Genomic DNA, 18,372 nt, shown 5'->3' on the forward strand with positions numbered 1-18,372 from the left:
CCTTCCTGTCCTTCACTATCACCTCTTCCATAAGAATGATATATCTGCCAATCTTTATATATCACCGGCTATGACCTTTTATGACCCTTGTCTTTACACATAAGCTTTCCTCCTTTTTTCTTTATGTTACAAATTGTTATTCATCTTTCAACTCTAACTTGAAATGACACCTTTCCTCTCTTGCTATGAAACTGTCAGATGCCACTTCCTATGTTGTCAGAGTATTTACTTGCAGCATTAGACTCTTCTTGTCTCTTCAGACTCTCAACATCTAATTTGTTGTCTTAGTGAAAGAAAGCAGGGAATCAGTCTAAACTCTGAGGAAATACATAGTGAGTGAGGGATGATAACCTTAGATCATTTTTTATGACAGTCAGTGTGCATATTGGAGAATTCATCCTAACTGCTAAGAGTATATTATTTCTATGCTATGGTTGTTTTTAAAATGTTAAGAGTTAATTAGAATAATATTGTTTATTTTTACATTATAGTTCTCGTTTTGGTCTGTTTGTTTGTCTGTACTAGGGATTGAACTCAGAGTGCTCTACTACTGAGTCAAATATCCAGGCCATTTTTAAATTTAAATTTAAAGTTTTATTCATATTTTGAGACAGAATCTCACTAAATTGCTGAGGCTGGTCTCAAACTTGGGATCCTCCTGTCTCAGCCTACTGAGTTGACAGGATTATAGGCATATGCCACTACACCTGGTTACATTCTAGTTGTTAGTCATTTATTCTTAGTTTGGATTACAAGAAGTGGAAAGTAGATGATGTCAATTGATTCCATATATTCATAAAGTACAGGATACATTTTTTTTTCAAATGTGGGAATACATCTCATGGTTTTAATGATGACTTGGGAAACAGCCATCATTAAGGACATTGTTATTGTTTTATATGCATTGTAATTTCTAATTTCCTTTTCAAGTACTTTTGTGCAGAAAAGTCCAATGTATTTTCTACTGTTAATTAAATGTCCTTAGGTTTGATATTTTATGTTATTGAAATTATGATAATTGCTTTTTTATATGTATGACATATCATACATTGAATAACATGAAAAGGATACCTTATATATCAAATGAAAAAAACATCAATAATGTAGTTTAAGCTTTATTAAGTAATTTGCAACATAATAGCTAGCCTATATCAGTATTAGTTTATGAAAAGAACTGTCAAATATCATTTCATTTTTATTGAGGCATCACATGAATTTCTTGAGTGTATAAACCCCGTATTAATGGATATTATTAGGGAGGATTCATAATATGTGTAATTAAAACAAATAAGTCAATGATAAGATAACCTGTGGAACTTTGCAGAAATATTTTGTTTACATATAAAACATATGCTAATACATATGTTATAGCTAAAAATATGCTATACTATTTCTACAAGGTAAGCAGTATGTTTAATTAATTATCTTGTAATTCTTATATTCTTGGAGAAAAGAATGTGGGATGTTTATTAACTCACTGATTCCACCCGCATAATAAGTAGATTTTTCATTGAATAAATTTGGTTTAATGCATAATATCCTAATTTTTATTAAGTGCTTTATTTCTATTCCTAGTTTATTGAGAGATTTTTATTGTGAAAGTGTACTGAATTTTGTAGAATACTTTCTTTTTGGTTTTGAGACAATTATGTGACTTTTAGACTTATTCTGTTAATATGGTGTATGGGTCACTTTAATTAACTTTTATATATTGAAACATCTTTAAGTCCCAGAAGTAAATCCTACTTGATCATGGTATGTAAGTATTTTAGTGTGCTGTAGAATTTAGTTTGCTGATACTATGTTGAGGATTTTTTAACCTATGTTCATCAAGAATATTGGTCTCTAGCTTTCTTGACTTTACCTGCGTTGACACTAGGGTAATTATAGCCCCATAAAATATTTAGGAGTGTTCCCTCCTTGTTTTTGGAAGGTCTTGGCAGAATTGGCATTAACTATTACAGTGTGTGAGATTTTACCAGTGTGTGGGAGTTTTACCAGTGAAACCATCTCTAGTCCTGTATATTTCTTTGTCGGAAGGTTTTTATTACTGTTTCAATCTCCAAAGTCTGAATGGACGTGTATCTTACTGATACTAGTTTATATATAGGTCTGTTCGGACTTTATATTTCTTCATGATTTAGTCTCAGTGGGTCATATGGTATCATTACTTTTTTATACATATTTTGTTACATATTTAATGTAATTTACCATTTTAAGATAATTCCAGAAAATAAAAATAAGTATGATATATTATGATATATTATAGCATGGAGTTATTTTATTATCATCTGTCAGCAATGCTAGGTTCAGATAACTAAAGAGTATAATTAATTAATGTAATATATGTTAATAAATAGAGCAGATTGAAGTGAACCTTTTCTTTAAAACAGTATCAAAAATTGATTGATACCATTTTTATATCTAAAATATTTACCACAGACTGTTCCAGAAGTCTTACAGAAAGACAATCACATAATAATTAAGTTCATGCAAAATATACTTAGTTACCCTTAAGAAATATCTCAAGATCAGTATACTTTCTTTAGATCTTAAATGAAACAAATAAATGAGGTCCAGATTTTATGAAATGTTTAGGATGATAACTTCCGAGTGAATAATTAGTTTGCTTCTGGCTGATTTTGCAAGCTAAATTGTCCAATACTTGTCTTTTAAAATGTTCTTATTGGTTAATTTCAACATAATGAAAGATTGAGAGCCAGTAGACAACTTGTGAGTAATCAAGCAAAGAGGTATTACATTCAGAAAAGAAACACTTGGACAATCAGAAACATTTTATCATGGCAGGCATTATGAGAAATATAAACAGCTTTTAAAAAATGTTTCCAGGATTTGAAATCAGTTTAAACATAATATCCTAAAATTATTAAGTAATATCAGAGCATGAATTTATAAATCTATAATCTGAATGATTTTATACACTAAATGATACTTTCTTCAAATGCATTTATTTTGAAACTGAAAAATGTAAAATTGAGACTACATGCCTGGCTGGCATGGTGGCACAGACCTATAATCCCAGTGGCTCAGGAGGCTGAGGCAGAAGAATCTTGAGTTCAAAGTCAACCTCAGCAACTTAGTGAGGCCCTAAGCAACTCAGGAAGACTCTGTCTCCAAATAAAATACTAAAATGGACTGGGCGTGTTTCTCAATAATTAGTGCCCTTGCATTCAATCCCTGGTACAAAAAAAAAAAAAAAAAAAAAAAAAAAAAAAAAAAAAAAAGACTACAAATTAGGCAAAATACTGATAGAAAAGGAAACATTCTACAACATACCGCTTCATCAAAACATAAGCAATCATATCATTTCCTTTACTCTGTGGCTTCCCATTTCACTGAGGGGAAATATCTACTTGTGCCTGTGTAAGCTGCCATTCACCCTAAACTACCACTTCTCACCCCAAATGCCACTCCAGCCTCATTCTTTCCTCTAGTCCCACTGCCTTTATTCTGTTTCTGAAACTTGGCACTAATTGTTTAGTTAGCCTGTGGTCTTTTGCCCCCTAGATATTCTTGCATTCATCTCCAATCACTTATCGTTTTTTAAGTTTTCTTGTAAATGTCACCTTGAAAGTGAGATCTTCCTGATCATTTTACATTCCAACAACAATGCCTCCTCCCATCTATTGCATTCCTGACTCTGCTTCTCAGGCCTATATCACTCAGCTCCCCTCCACAATAGTACATAAATGTTTATTTTATATGTCTACTACCCCCACCCCAATACATCAGTAGCATTGAAAGCAGGGATTTTTTTTCTTGTTTTATTTATAGTTATGTTCACAGAACTTTGCATGGTATGTGGCTCCTATGTAGGGAAGAAATGGGTACATAACTGCAACACCATACCAATTTCCATCACAGGATGGAAACTTCATGACTTTTTACACCCAAATTAGTATTTTTAAAGGTGTAAGTGCCAGTTACGATGTACAGCTTATTTTCCTGGGTTCCTGACATACTTCTCATTATTTAAATAAATACAAGAAAATGAATGTATTAAGTTTCAGTAATATTGAATCAGGCTAACATCATTGTATACTTATTTTCCCCTGGAAATCTTGCGTTCAGCTAAGGAAGTTGGTTATGACAATATTTGTTAGGATTATTCCTTTTATTTAGTTTCTTAAATTTGGGGGATGGAACACAAGGATCAGCCATGATTTATGCACTTCCAAATCAATTCTGATTAGGGTACTTTCTTATATCTTATTCTATATTTTAATAATTAGTCCTCAGTGTTTATTAAGTTTAATATAGTAATACTAATTACCTCAGCCATAAATAATTTAAGTCATTCTAAGATTCTAGAAAACATAGAGATTAAAATATTATATTTATTTTTATTTCAACTAGTACACAGCATATTAGTATAGTAGGTACTTGGGATCGATGTACTCGTTTGTAGAATCTTTAACAAAATCTCCATAGTGAAATAATGTACTTCTAACTAACATACCTGAAGCTCACATTTGAAGAAATTTGTTTTATAGAGAAATTTCTCTTTTCTGAATTTGTCACCCAGACTGTGATATTAAATCATGTTTTTCCAATTGTGTTTTTAGGTTGGATTCAGTTGGGGGTCGAGATGGCAGTTCCTGTTTGAGTTCAATGGAATACTATGATCCTCATACAAATAAGTGGAACATGTGTGCTCCGATGTGTAAGAGGAGAGGGGGTGTTGGAATGGCCATATGTGACGGTTTTCTTTATGCAGTAGGTGGTCATGATGCTCCTGCTTCAAACCACTGTTCCCGGCTCCTAGATTATGTAGAAAGGTAAGACCCCTTGGGCATTGCTAAAGTGTAAGTGAAGGTGCTGATGACACTGATGGCTAATTCTAGTGATTGTGAAAACTGTACTTTAGGAAAAAACAACTTAAATTCCTCCCCACCCCCTTTTACAAACACACAGAGACACACACACATTCTTTCATTTTCTCATTTTCATGTTTTCTTTTTTTTCTTTCTTGCTTCCTTTTTTCTTAAATCCCTGAATTTTTCTTCTCATGATCCTTAAATAATCTTAAAATTTCTCCTTGATGAGTTTTTAAAAGGTTGGCTGAAACAGTATTATTTACCAGACATGAATATTTGTTCATCCTTTTTTGGCGGGGAGAGGGGATATTGGGGATTGAACCACCTGACCAGTGAACCACATCCCCAGTCCTATTTTGTATTTTATTTGCAGACAGGGTCTCACTGAGTTGCTTAGTACCTTGTTTTAGCTGAGGCTGGCTTTGAATTTGAAATCCTCCTGCCTTAGCCTCCAGAGCCCCTGGGATTGCAAGCATGCGCCACTATACTCTACATTTTTAAAATATTAGATATTTTAATATTAGATGTTTTGTTTGTTTTATTCATCCAGTCTTGTTTGTTCTACCTACCTCTTCAGACTCTCCAAGACCTATTATGGATTTCTTTGTTTTAAGACACACCCTTTTAAATGTAAGAGTTACTAGAACTATTTTTATTTTTAATAAAATCTCAAACTTGAGATCCTCCTGCCTCAGGACTTTGAGTCCCTGGGATTACAGGTGTGAACCACTGTGCCCAGCTTCTTTTAACTCTTCCTAAAAAAGACCAGGTACTCAACATAGACCAGAATGAGAAGGTACTTCAACTTCAAGCTTAGTGTTCCCTTTCAGGGCTGTGCCTTGTTTAGAACTATTATACTTTATGCAGTAAGGGTTTTAACATCTTTTAGTAAGACTCATGGTGATATTTCCTGTTATTGAAAGATACATGTTGATCTATAGGGAAATGAAAATATAGAATACTGGTGTTATCAGCTGGAATAAATAAACCTGTTGTACCTTCAAACCTTTCAATGGTGTAACAGCATGATGCTATCACTCTGTGTAGGGACTGCTGTGATACTGTCTTCCCACCCTCATGAAGTGTGTGTATAAACACACATAGAGAGAGAAAGAGAGAGGGAGAGTGCACTTGCACAGCAGTCCCTACACTGAAAGGGAAAAAAAAACTAATACTACGAAACTGTTCACTGGTTCTTAAAGATACTACTTGCAAGTAATACAATTCTCTTTCTTCCTACTTTAGTGACAAACCAGCCATATGGCCACAGACAACTTCATGAGGGTGGGAAGACAGTATCATAACTTCCCCATGGGAGAAGAGCAAAATGTGTTTCCCAGTGAACACAGGGAAACTTTTCTTTGGATATTAAGAAGCTACATCATTTATACTCATGCTTATAAGTGGTATAGTTAATTGGAGAAAGATACAATAACGTTTTGCTAGAAACAATATCATTATTCTATTGAGGTTCAGTCCATTAGCAAGAGATAGCTTTTGTTAAGCAGTATCAACCCAAATATATGCTGTTCCCTCTATAGATATCCATAAATAATGTTAAACAGTATTGCTGCTATGTGAAATGGACTTCATTTTTATGGTTACATATACATAGAGAAGGGCATTAGGCTTACCATGTTTCTATTAAATATTCTCTAATCTACTGAAATTAGGAACTATAGGTGTTATAGTAAGGATAATGGTGAGGGTCTAAATAAATAGATTTATATTTTTATACACATAAAAATTCAATCATTTTTTAATAAATCTAAGTAAATTGAGAGGTCCTTCACGTTTTCCTCTGCTGAATTCCTGGGGAAATGAAGGAGAAGCTGAATATGAGCAGGGTTCTACTTTTACCTTGAATATCATATACAAATGCTGCTAATGAAATGATATTTTATCCAAATATTCCCTCTAACTTTACTGTATGATGTATTCAAATGTTGTTTGTGAACAGAGGCATAAATAATTCAGTCTAGGAATACATTTATGATGCAAAATTAGATTTAAATAAGCATAGCTATTTTAAGTTATAGGAGTGTAGTGAGTACACACAGCTTAAGTAATGCAGAAGCACATAGTGTTCTCATGATTCTATCCTAATTCATGCTACCTGTCAAAGTAATAGCATCCTTGCATGTTTTGTAAACTGTTATTTTATTAATGATTTCAAATGTAAATCATCAATAAAAAAGTACATAATGGTGTTTATGTAGAACTATTTTGCACATATAATGTGAAAAATATTTTACTATATAATCATAGGCAAAACAGAATACTGGAAATAATGACTAGTGTTCAATGCTATATTTGATTGGTAGGTAGATAGGTATGTCAAATTTTAATATACTATTTGCATAATTCCTTATGCAAATGCAAATATATTATATAATAATGGTATTAAACACAGTTATATAATACTTAAAATTTTTACAGTCACCTCTCATAAGCACAAAGAATATCAGATCAGAGCAAGTTGGAAACCAGGGACTGAGTGAGAACAGGGAGTCTAGAATAGTATATGGAACAGACAAAATTTGATTTTGTGACTGAGTCTCACATTAATGAGAGCATCTTGGCTGACAAAATTTGTTTCCAAAATGCGCAGTGAGTTCTAGGAGAATTTAAGCCTATAAAATCTGTTGCATTAGACAAAGAACTTTCACACATTTAGACAGCAATTATTATATTGTATATATTTTGCAATGTGCCATACAGAGTTTACAATGTGTTTCAAGAGACAAGAAACAAATAATCAGAGCTTAATATTTAATATCATTTTAATACTGTTTAACATTTAATATTAGCAAATATTTTATTATATTTAAATGACAAATTATATAATTAATAATATTAACATGTTATACAACAATACTATCAATTAATAATATTTCAAACAAAACTGGAATCCAGGCCATAGATCAGAAAATATCTGCAAAAGCATCAATACCACTTTTGGCTATTAGTAGATCCAAATGACTTTGCCCTCAGATCTGCATCCCAGTAATGAAGGATGATAAGAGAAGAGTTTAAAAGTAATATGAACTCCCTAAACTTTCTAACACCCACTTTTGCTTCTTCCAATTTATTCTTCTCATAGTTGCTAGAGGAATATTTTCATAATGCAGATTTGGCCTAATTATCAATATCAATTAAAATTGTGCTTACATCAGTTTTCCACTAAAGTTTGTTCCATATGTTGGTAATGACAAGATTGCATTTCTTCCTAAGTATTTCTGCACTTTGGCAAAATCTCTGGTAAAGTAGGCACTTAGTCAAGATTTATTGAATATGACAGTAAAAAAATGACCTCAAATTTTCCCCAAGAAAAATTATCTTCAGGGAAACTAAGTCATTATACTGATACATAAGTGAATTAGAAGATGATATATAGAAAGAAATGTTAAATCATCTAGTTATATGTATCATGATATATCATCTCTCTATGTATGTGTTATATAGAGTGATAAGAGTTATATGTATATATTTCTCTTTCTCTCTGTATAATATATGTGATAAGAGTGAGCATTGGATGAATGGAAGAATGGAAGGATAAATGGATGTTTGGAAGAACAAATATATAGTAGGTTCTTACTTGATTATTTTTACCAGATTTTCATGTAAATGTCTATTTTCATCATCTTTGGCTGAATATCAATGATTCTTATATATTTAAGATATTTATTCAATAGACAAAAAATTTCAGGGTTGATGGTGCCTGAAAAACAATGCAATGGTTCAAATATTAATTCAAAATATCTTTATATGTTAATCAAACACAGTTAACAAGTAATTGTAAAAGTATTTTATATATTATCATAAATAGACAAAAATTTTCAAGGTCCATCAAAATCTAATCCAGTCAGAAAAATTTATCTAAAACAATAGTACTTATTATATTTCTGTAAAAACGTACCTCAATAGTTTTATTTTGTTAATCTCTGATAAAATGAAATGAGTAAAGGCAATATGTGCAGTCATACAAGCAGGAATAAACACATTATTCAATTTGTTACAACATTGAACTTTTAATTACCATAAGCATTAATATATGAGGTAAGAATAGGAATCTTGGATACTTTCATTTCTTTTTTTCATCCTACTTCATTCCCATCCTTTTTGTTTACACAAAGTCCAAGAATTGTAACATTTGTAGAACAGGAAGAAGTGAAAAAGGAGAGACAACCTATTTGCTCAGATGATTGACATTTTTCTTAGTTTTTTTAAGAACCACATTAATTTTTACTTACATTATATATATATATATATATATATATATATATATATATATATATATATATATCCCTAAATTTAAATTTTTACTTATGTTTTAAATTTCTTTTTTTTATTTACAATAGATAGGGATTTTATGAAAATTTAAGTACTGAGGGGCTCAGCTTTATTAGTGAATACAATAATTGTTAACTGATACCACAGCTATTAATAATTTAGATGTGATTAGATATTTTCCAGAATGAGGCAAGGGACATTTTTGAAGTGGTCGGCTGGAGACACTGACAGAATGCCTGCTGGAAAGCTCGGTCCAGAATTCTGGCATTATATTTTTTTATCTGTATAATTTGAAGGAGAAGAACAGTCCTGTGAAATGGCAGATGTTCATGAATTAAGGAAACATGTCACATCCTTTATAAATGGGAGGATATCAACCCTGTTATCAAACTGAAAAATTCATTTTTATTTTGGCAGAAGTCATTTTAAATGCATAGTTAGAATTCACAGGTGGTTCTGTCATATTAATAGAGAAAGTAATTATGTAAATAATATATTGTTTCTTAGTTTAGAATGAGGAGATGCTGATTTTAAAAAATGGGCTTTAACCAGTATTCACAACTCCTGGGTATGCTCCATCTTCTATTGATTGGCAATAATTTAAATAATTTGTAATCATCTACTGTAGAATTGCATCTGAAAGGACTCAAAGAGCTGCTTAGCTTGCCCTTGTTTTCTCTCTGTTCTGTCAGCAACTCATTTTCTCTCTTCTCAACCTTGCAAAGTAGATGTAATAAAACATGACATAAGTCAAAATAGAATTTTTCATTCATCTTCTTAGAAAAGGTGACAACAAATTAACTTTTTTGTATTGAAATAAACAGTGAATACTGAGAGGGAAGTAGAAACCTAGTTTCTTTGTCTTCCTTTCTCAGTCTGTTTGTGCCCTTTATATTTTTAAAAGAAGTATCAAATAATATTGGGAGAATATTAATAAAAACATAAAAATATGCTTATTCAAAATAAACATTGAACACACAATCCACATGAGAGTCTGAAACACATTATGAATATTGAGTAAAATTATTTTTTTTAACATGAGCTAACCTCTTTCTACTTTGTCACAGAGTGGAAGTTGACAGTCAATTCAAAACCATTTCACCTCTCATGTGACCCTAATTAACAGACTTCTGTAGTTGAATTCAAACAGAGAACATGCCCTCAATACCCTGTGTGAGATTCCTGTTAAGAAATATATTCTGATCAGAGAATAATATATATATTGAGACTGAATTTGAAACTAAGAATCAATCTTGAATGTTTGCAGCCTGATATTTAAAACATTTCCAACTTTTTAATTTCTTAACTTATAAATAGTGCATGTTTGTTGTAGATGATGTGGAAAATCCATAAAAGAAAGCAATTCCATCAGTTATTCTGAAACCCAAATTTATTTAAGTAATCTGGTGTCTACATTTTATTCTTCTTTTTGTATTTTAAGATACATTTTCTAGCAAATATTAATATTTGCAAAAATGTCTGTTTCTTTATCTCTTTCTCCTAATTTACTTTCAGGCTGTTACCAGTAGCACAGCACATATAGAGTACTTAAAACTGTATTGAAGCTGGGTATGATGGCACTCACCTGTAAACCCAGTGGCTTGGGAGGCTGAGACAGCATGATTGAAATTTCAAAGCTAGCCTCTGCAATTTAGTGAGGCCCTAAGCAACTCAGCAAGACCCTGTCTCTAAATAAAATACAACAAAGACCTGGGGATGTGGCTCACTGGTTAAGTGCCCTTGGGTTCAATCCCTAATTCCAAAAAAAACTATGGATTGATGCATATGGAATGTCTAATAGGTTGGGCCTCCTGATCTTAAATTCCACCAGAACTTATGGCATTTTAAAGTATGGTATAAACCAATAAGATGAGGTTTATTATTTTTAAAATTTATTTGAATATACTTCAGATAAAGATGTTATTAACTACTTGTTTTTCAGATTAACAAATATTTCCCTGAGATTATTTGCTTAAGTGTAGATGTTGTACATTTCTTTTAAGAGAAAAATGTATGAGTTTTTTTTTCTCTGGTTATATATTTGTGACTACCAAACAATCCCCAAATATTAGTGGTTTATTTATTATCTATCAAATTTATTATCTTTCATGATTCTGTGTGTTGATTGATTTCATCATCAGTCTGACACTGCAGTTATCTGGATTTAAATGATGGAATATTCAATATTCCATTTAATTCTCTCTCAGTACTAACAATTAAGGGTAGCTATTGTTGGAGAGATCTGCTTATCCATCTACCAGAGAACTTCAGTTCTCTGCTGGACTCTCCTTGTGATTTGAATTTCTCCAGTATGGTAACTTGAGTCCAAGACAAGGGGGTCCAACAGGAAATGTCTCCAAGTGGATCCTATACAATTACTAATTAAGCCTTTAGATTATATTTGTTATGTCCCATTAGTTGACTCAAATCACTGTGTTGTGGGAATCACAAAACCACCCAAAGGCATTACATTAAGAAGTACAGTTCATTAGGTGTCAGTACAGTAATGATTTACCCAATTGTCATTATGTTTTAAAGTAATTGCCTGTCCTGATATCAGATATACATGCATATATATTTTATCCTTATTTTATAGCTTTAGCTGTTTTCAGTTAACTCTTTATCTAGTAAACCACTTGGCAAATGATACACGATGTTCATGTCCATTTTACTCTCCTTTTAATTAGATCATTATAAACTGAAAAGTACTAATTTCATCCAATATTATAGAATAAATTTAATATAAGCTCTTTTTCTGTACTATTTTTATTATATGCTCATTACTAGTGCCTAATATATATTCTTTTGATATTATGTATTATATATTTGTTTATAGAACCTTTTATTTTCAAACTGTTAAATTTTATTTCACTGAAATAAATGTTTGTACTAAAATCATATATTAAATATTTAATTTAATAAATTAAAATACATATTGTATTAATCAATTTTTGTTATTCTTAACTAATATTAGTAAGAGTCAAGCACCTTTACATTATTCATCTTTCAAAATGGCTGTTCTATACAATATTATTTTTTAATATGACCATTTAAAAATTAAGTAAAACCCCTCCCGATATTCTAATCAAAGTTTTATAGGCTGTACTCTGTTCTTAAATGTTCCTAAAATCATTTTTAACAATTATATTTAAATTGCTATTTCAAGTTCCCTTAGATAGTGTTCCCTAAATAGAACTTAAGTCAACACCTAACATGTTAATACTAGATGTTAACAGATCCAGGGAAACAAGAGATGGATGGAAAAAAAATTGAATGAAGAGAGGAAAGAAAATACAACATGGTGCATTACTGAGTTAACACTAAAAACCAGAGATGGTTGCACATTCATTCAAATTCTCTTTGAAGAAGCCCCATAGGACTGATAGAGGTATCTTGATAAAGTGCCTATAGTGGTGCAGCCTGACTACTTCGAGTAGCCTTTTGTGAGATCAATTTGCATGTGCTTGATGAGCAATCCTCTCTCCCTTTGTCAGTACACTGCTTTTCAGGATCACCCACAGACCACCAGTTTACTTATCATAATGCAGAACAAATCAAACAAGCATGCAGATCTCTGGTTGTACAAAGACTAGTTCCATTAAGTAAGCTATTAGGAGAATGATTGACGTGTGTGTGTGGAGGGGGTGTATGTGTGTGTGTATGTGTGTGTACACATGTGTGTGCAAGTGTGCATGTGTGGGTGTGTTTTCTCCCACAACTCTCTCCTAAGAGAGTTCAAAGAAGTAAAAACAGTTTTTAGGTAGACATTAATATTATTTTTTTAAATAATATTCTTAATTATAATCAACCAATTGCACTTACGCGTAAAACTTTTATATATTTCATCCTCCACAACACTGAGGTGAAGTAAGTCACCACTGTTTTATCCTTTTCTTCTTTTACTTTGGCACATTTGTATAAAATTTTATTTTACTTGTTTCATCCAAATATATTTTTACTTTCTCATCAACTATTCTTGTACACATATATTTCTTTGCCTCTTTTCACTCCAAGGTACAGATATCATTTTGCCTTGATTTTGAAAAAAAAAATTTCTGTGTTTTTTTTAGTCATACATGGTAGTATATTTTGACATATTTATAGAAACATGGAGTTCATGTTATTCTAATTAGGATCCCAGTCTTGTCGTTGTATATGATGTGGAGATTCACTGCAGTGTCTTATGTATGTTTACAGGAAAGTTATGTCAGAATCATTCCACTGTTTTTCCTATTCCTATTCCCCCTCCCTTCTTTGGATGGAGATAATTTTTTTCTCCTTATTTTAGTTTATTGTGTACAACTTTCTAAAAAGAGATCTAGATTGTTGTATTGCAATAATTTCCTTTATAAACAATATTTTTATATATACATGGAATTTTGCATCAAATTGAACCAACTTCTGAGTTATAAAGTAAGCCTTAAAAAATCACAACACTTGAAATTTCAAAGAGTGTATTCTCTGACCAATGTGAAATTAAATTATAAATAAATAGCTAAAAGATAACTTTTAAAATGCTAAATATTTGAATTTAAGGAATTCAATTTAAAACACCACATGGCCAAAATTAGAAAATGATTTGAACTGAATGATAATAAAAATGTGATATATCAAGCAAAAAAGCTTGAATGTAGCTAAAGAAATACTTAGAGTAGAACATTTTGTTAAGTGCCTTCATTTAACAAATAACAAATGCTGAAAACCAACGTTTTATGTTTTATCTTAAGAATATATAAAAATTAGAGCAAATAACAATCAACAAAATTGAAGTGAAAAAAGAATTTAAAATCTATTAGTAAGATAGAAAATAAATATATGAAAGGATTAAAAATAAACTTTCATTTTTCAGAAAATATATGTAATACAGTTTATAAACTCCTTTCTAGAATAACAAGAAATAAAGAGAGAAAAGAAAGAAATACTTACATCAAGAGAAAATGCACAAACAATACTACATATTTTACAGACTCTCAAAATATTTGGTGTTTACATTATTATTTAAAAATTAAATTATGAGCAAAAGAAATACATTTGAAGAATTTTATGATTTAAAGAACCTTATACAAGAAAAATAAAACAGAAAGAAAAAAATGTTGGTCACTCTCTAAATAATTGCAAATATTGAAAAGAACTACCAAATCCTAAATTTTACCTATCTCCATCTATCTAATCTATTCACACATCTTTATAATGTCTGTGTGTGTGTATCTGTATATACAGAGAGACAGAGACACAGAGAGACAGAGAAAGAGAAATTCATACTCTCCCACACACAAACACATATATAAAATAATAAAGCAATTCAATTTCAATTTATTTCATAAATACAAGTTTGATTTTACATGAGAAATAGAAATAGAAATAAATAAAACAGTATGATAATAAAACAAGCTAGCATCTGAATAAGTACAAAAATGATGTCAGCATCCATTCATAAAAAACTTATAAAATATATTAATTGTATTAATTTGATAATGAACATTTACAAAAATTAATATTCAAGTATTGAATTTAGATTTTAGGATTTTCATTTAGAATGAGAAAAAATGACTGCTAATATTAATTTTATTCAACATTTTAGTAGAACAAATAGCCAGTAAATAAAAGCCAAATATAAATACCCAATATATAAAAGTCAGTATATAAATATGAAAGGAAAAATAGCTATAGCATTTGAACAGAGATATAAAAATACATTGGTAATCAAGATTACATGAAAGATACTGAATGCTAATCTAATCTCAAAGTGGGAAATGTTAGATTTCACAAATAATATTTATTATATATTCAGTTATCTTATAAATTAATTATATTTCTATGTGAAAGCAATAAACCATAACAAAATTATAGTATAAATGTTACCATTAAAATATTTTTTTAAAATACCTAAGAACAAATCTCACACTAGGTATATATTTTTTCTAAACACAAAAATAAAACATTACTGAGAAAAGTTTTAATATCATAAATAAATGGAAGGAAATGTTCTGTTCATAGAATAGAGGACTGAATATTTTTAAAATGCAAATTATCCTCTAAATTGATTTATAGTTTCAATGTAATCTTTATTAATTTGAAAATGCTCTGCATAGTGTGGTCATAGGTGCATACATATCACAAATCTTATCATAAAACTTAAATAAAAATCAAAAGCACACCCTGTTGAGAGCCACAGCCAAAGGGGCCCCAGAAAACTTCCAGCTGCCAGCAAACTCCCAGCTGCCGGCTGATGATTGGCTCACAGTGGCCCCAGCAACATCTAGCTGATTGGCTCCTCTGTGGTGATGTTCATTGGGCTGTTTCCCTGCCCTTCAGACTACGGAACTGCTCATTGGGGGACTTCTTTGGCTCCGCCCATGCGACCTAGCCAATCGGCCTCAAGAGCAGGAGGATTGTGGGAGGTGGTTGGTTGGTGTGTGGGGAGAGGCTTCTGGAAGCCGGTGGTGGCAGTTGGGCTCTGAGGGTTTTTCCTGAGGAGCTGTTTTGTTTGGTGTTTGTAGTTTTAAAAATAAAGTTTGTTTCTTTTGATAAGTGGCTCCTGAATTGTGCCCAGCCAGACTGTGGCAACACCCCAAGTTCCAAAATAACCTTTCTTGCATTACTATTCTGTATTCTAATATTTTTAAAGTCAGGGTTTCCATTTTGATAATCTCATGAACTGTATATAAAAACTTACTACTAAGTTATTTTAAGTAAGATATTGTGGTATCACTACAGTATAAACAAATAGACAAATGAAACAGATTTGTATCCTCAAACAGAATCAAACATAAATCTTGATTATGGGAAAGGAGAAGCTGAAGAGCAGTGAGGAGAACCCAATTATTATGACAAACAGGGCTGAGTCATTTGGATATTAAATATACAAAATATTATTCTTCGCGCTTATCTCATAACACATCAAAAATTAGTTCAGAGTGCATTTTATATTTAAATGTGAAAAATAAAGCAATAAAATATTTAGAATACAATATAGAAAACTATAGTCAAAGTATTGGAATGTGAGATATTTGTTAACATAGATCTAAAAAGGGTTATCAATAAAGAAAGATATTACTGTTGAAATGTTTTAAAAAATACCATTAAGAGGATAAGAAAGTAAGCCAGAGTGTGAGAAAAAATATTTGGAATACATACAATCAACAAATGCATTGATTCAACTATAAAAATAAACTATAAGTAAAATACAAACTATTTTTAAAAGAACATTAAGGCATTAAAAAAATAAATAGGCAGAACACATAAACAAGAGTGCTTCAAAACATGACACCCAAATAGGAAATTACTATTGCAAAGAATGATTGATGTTGTTAGTCCTAAAGGAAATGCAGACTAAAACTCCAACATCTCTCTACCACTTACCCACCAGAAAGGTTAAAATGAAAACAGCCTATAATACTAGAACAGGTAGAGCAAGTGAAACTCATTACACTAATGAAGGGAGTATAAGTCAACACAGCTTCTTTGTCAAATGAATTGACAGCACTTTCCACCTTTCAGTTTTTTTGACCAAAACATCTCATTCCTTAATATCCATTAGCAATGCAATTATATGAAAATACCTAAACAAGAATGTTTATAGGAACATAAATGCAGTATTAATGAAGTTTTTAACAAATAATTTTATTGTAATTATTTTGCATTACTATCCTATATTCTAATATTTCTAAAGTCAGTGTTTCCATTTTGATAATCTCATGAAAACTGATAGCAGATTGTTTTCTTTATAGGACAAAATAAAATTATTTATATTTAACCAGCACTAGAGCACTATCATCACTCTTACTTACTCAAGGCACAAATAATTTATTCAAATTAATTCAGAGGTAATTTGTGTAATCCATTTTCTTGAAATATACAAACTACTTTTTCAGAGCAGTTTATTCGTTCTCATAGCATTGGCTCTTCATTTTTGTCTTTTCTTGTTTCTTTGTGCTCTTATTTGTTTGGCTCTTATATTTATTTATTTATTTTTAAACAGACAAACGTACCTAGCTATAAAACATTTGTATATTGTTTAGCCTCTTGTCTATCTGAATGCTTCCTATAAAATTTGGGAAAATGAGCATTCTCAACTCTGATACCCAAGTAATGCTGTTCTGTTTAAAAATAAATTTCCTTTAAATATTTTAAGACCAAATTTTATCCTTAAAGTATGGAAATGACAATAGAGCGTGTAAAAAATTAGTAATTCTTTAGAAACTGTAGTAGGGATTTTCAAAGAGAAACTTTTTTTTTTTTTTTGTGACTATCATATGCCGTTAGCAAGTTTTCATTTTATAGCCAATTTTAGCCACTCTATACTGGTACATCTCTTGCCTAAGGGCTATAAACTTTAATAGAGTATCTGATACAGAAGTTACTCTCCTACCAGGAAGGCCAAGGTAAGATGTGAAATGCAAGGAAAGCAGGCAGTGTAAATACAAAATCATACCCTGCCACTGCTGGGTTTTTTTGTTTTGTTTTGTTTTGTTTTTGTTTTTCGTTTGTTTGTTTGTTTAATAAAGTGGCAACCAGGGGCCAAAAAAAAAAATTCGTAAAATTACATTGTTTTCAAAAACAACACATTAAAAGTACAAAATTCATTGTCGGTAATGGTTTGGAAAATGTTTATCCACCTTTAGATCCTCTCTTAAGCTAAAAACAGACAATAATCTCATCTTGGGGAAAACTTTGTTATGTCCCCAGGCTAAGGGGAATCTGAAGAGTTCCTGAATACAGAATAATCATCTTAGAATTACTAATGTTTAAAGAAAGATAATGACTACTGGGTAAATTTGAACTTGTGTGATCACTTCCTCAATATCTGTTTTAGAGTATGTATTGGAGGAGGGAAAAGGGGGCTCAGGTTTTGGTTTGGTTTGATGTCACTGTAATATATAAATTAAAATATCATCACCACTGCCATATATTCATGAAAAAGATTGCTGTTACATATTTGAAATATTATCTACACTTCAAAACAGGTACATCTAATTCTAAGATTTGTGGATTCTAGAAACATTACAACTTTAAAATCACATCCAAAAAATGTGTGAAATATAGCCAGGACAGTGGCACATATCTGTAACTTGGGAAGCAAAGGCAGGAAGTTGTAAGTCCAAGGCCAGCTTCAGCAATTTAGTGAGACATTTGGCAACAGCTCTGTCTCAAAATAAAAAGAACTGGAGATACTGCTTAGTGGTAAAGCTCCCCAGGTTCAATACCATGTACACACACACACACACACACACACACACAC

At 31.1% G+C, this 18,372-nt stretch overlaps 1 protein-coding gene across 1 annotated transcript in view; it reads left to right on the forward strand.

Moving 5' to 3' along the window:
• The window catches only part of LOC144250993 (kelch-like protein 1), a 380,194-nt gene that overhangs the window by 353,828 nt on the left and 7,994 nt on the right, over positions 1–18,372 (forward strand). The window contains exon 9 of the mRNA XM_077794136.1: positions 4,587–4,799. Within this exon, the coding sequence (XP_077650262.1) occupies positions 4,587–4,799 (213 nt within the window). The remainder of the gene's footprint in view (positions 1–4,586; positions 4,800–18,372) is intronic.

The sequence above is a fragment of the Urocitellus parryii genome, chromosome Y (assembly GCF_045843805.1).
Source record: "Urocitellus parryii isolate mUroPar1 chromosome Y, mUroPar1.hap1, whole genome shotgun sequence".
NCBI lineage: Eukaryota > Metazoa > Chordata > Mammalia > Rodentia > Sciuridae > Urocitellus > Urocitellus parryii.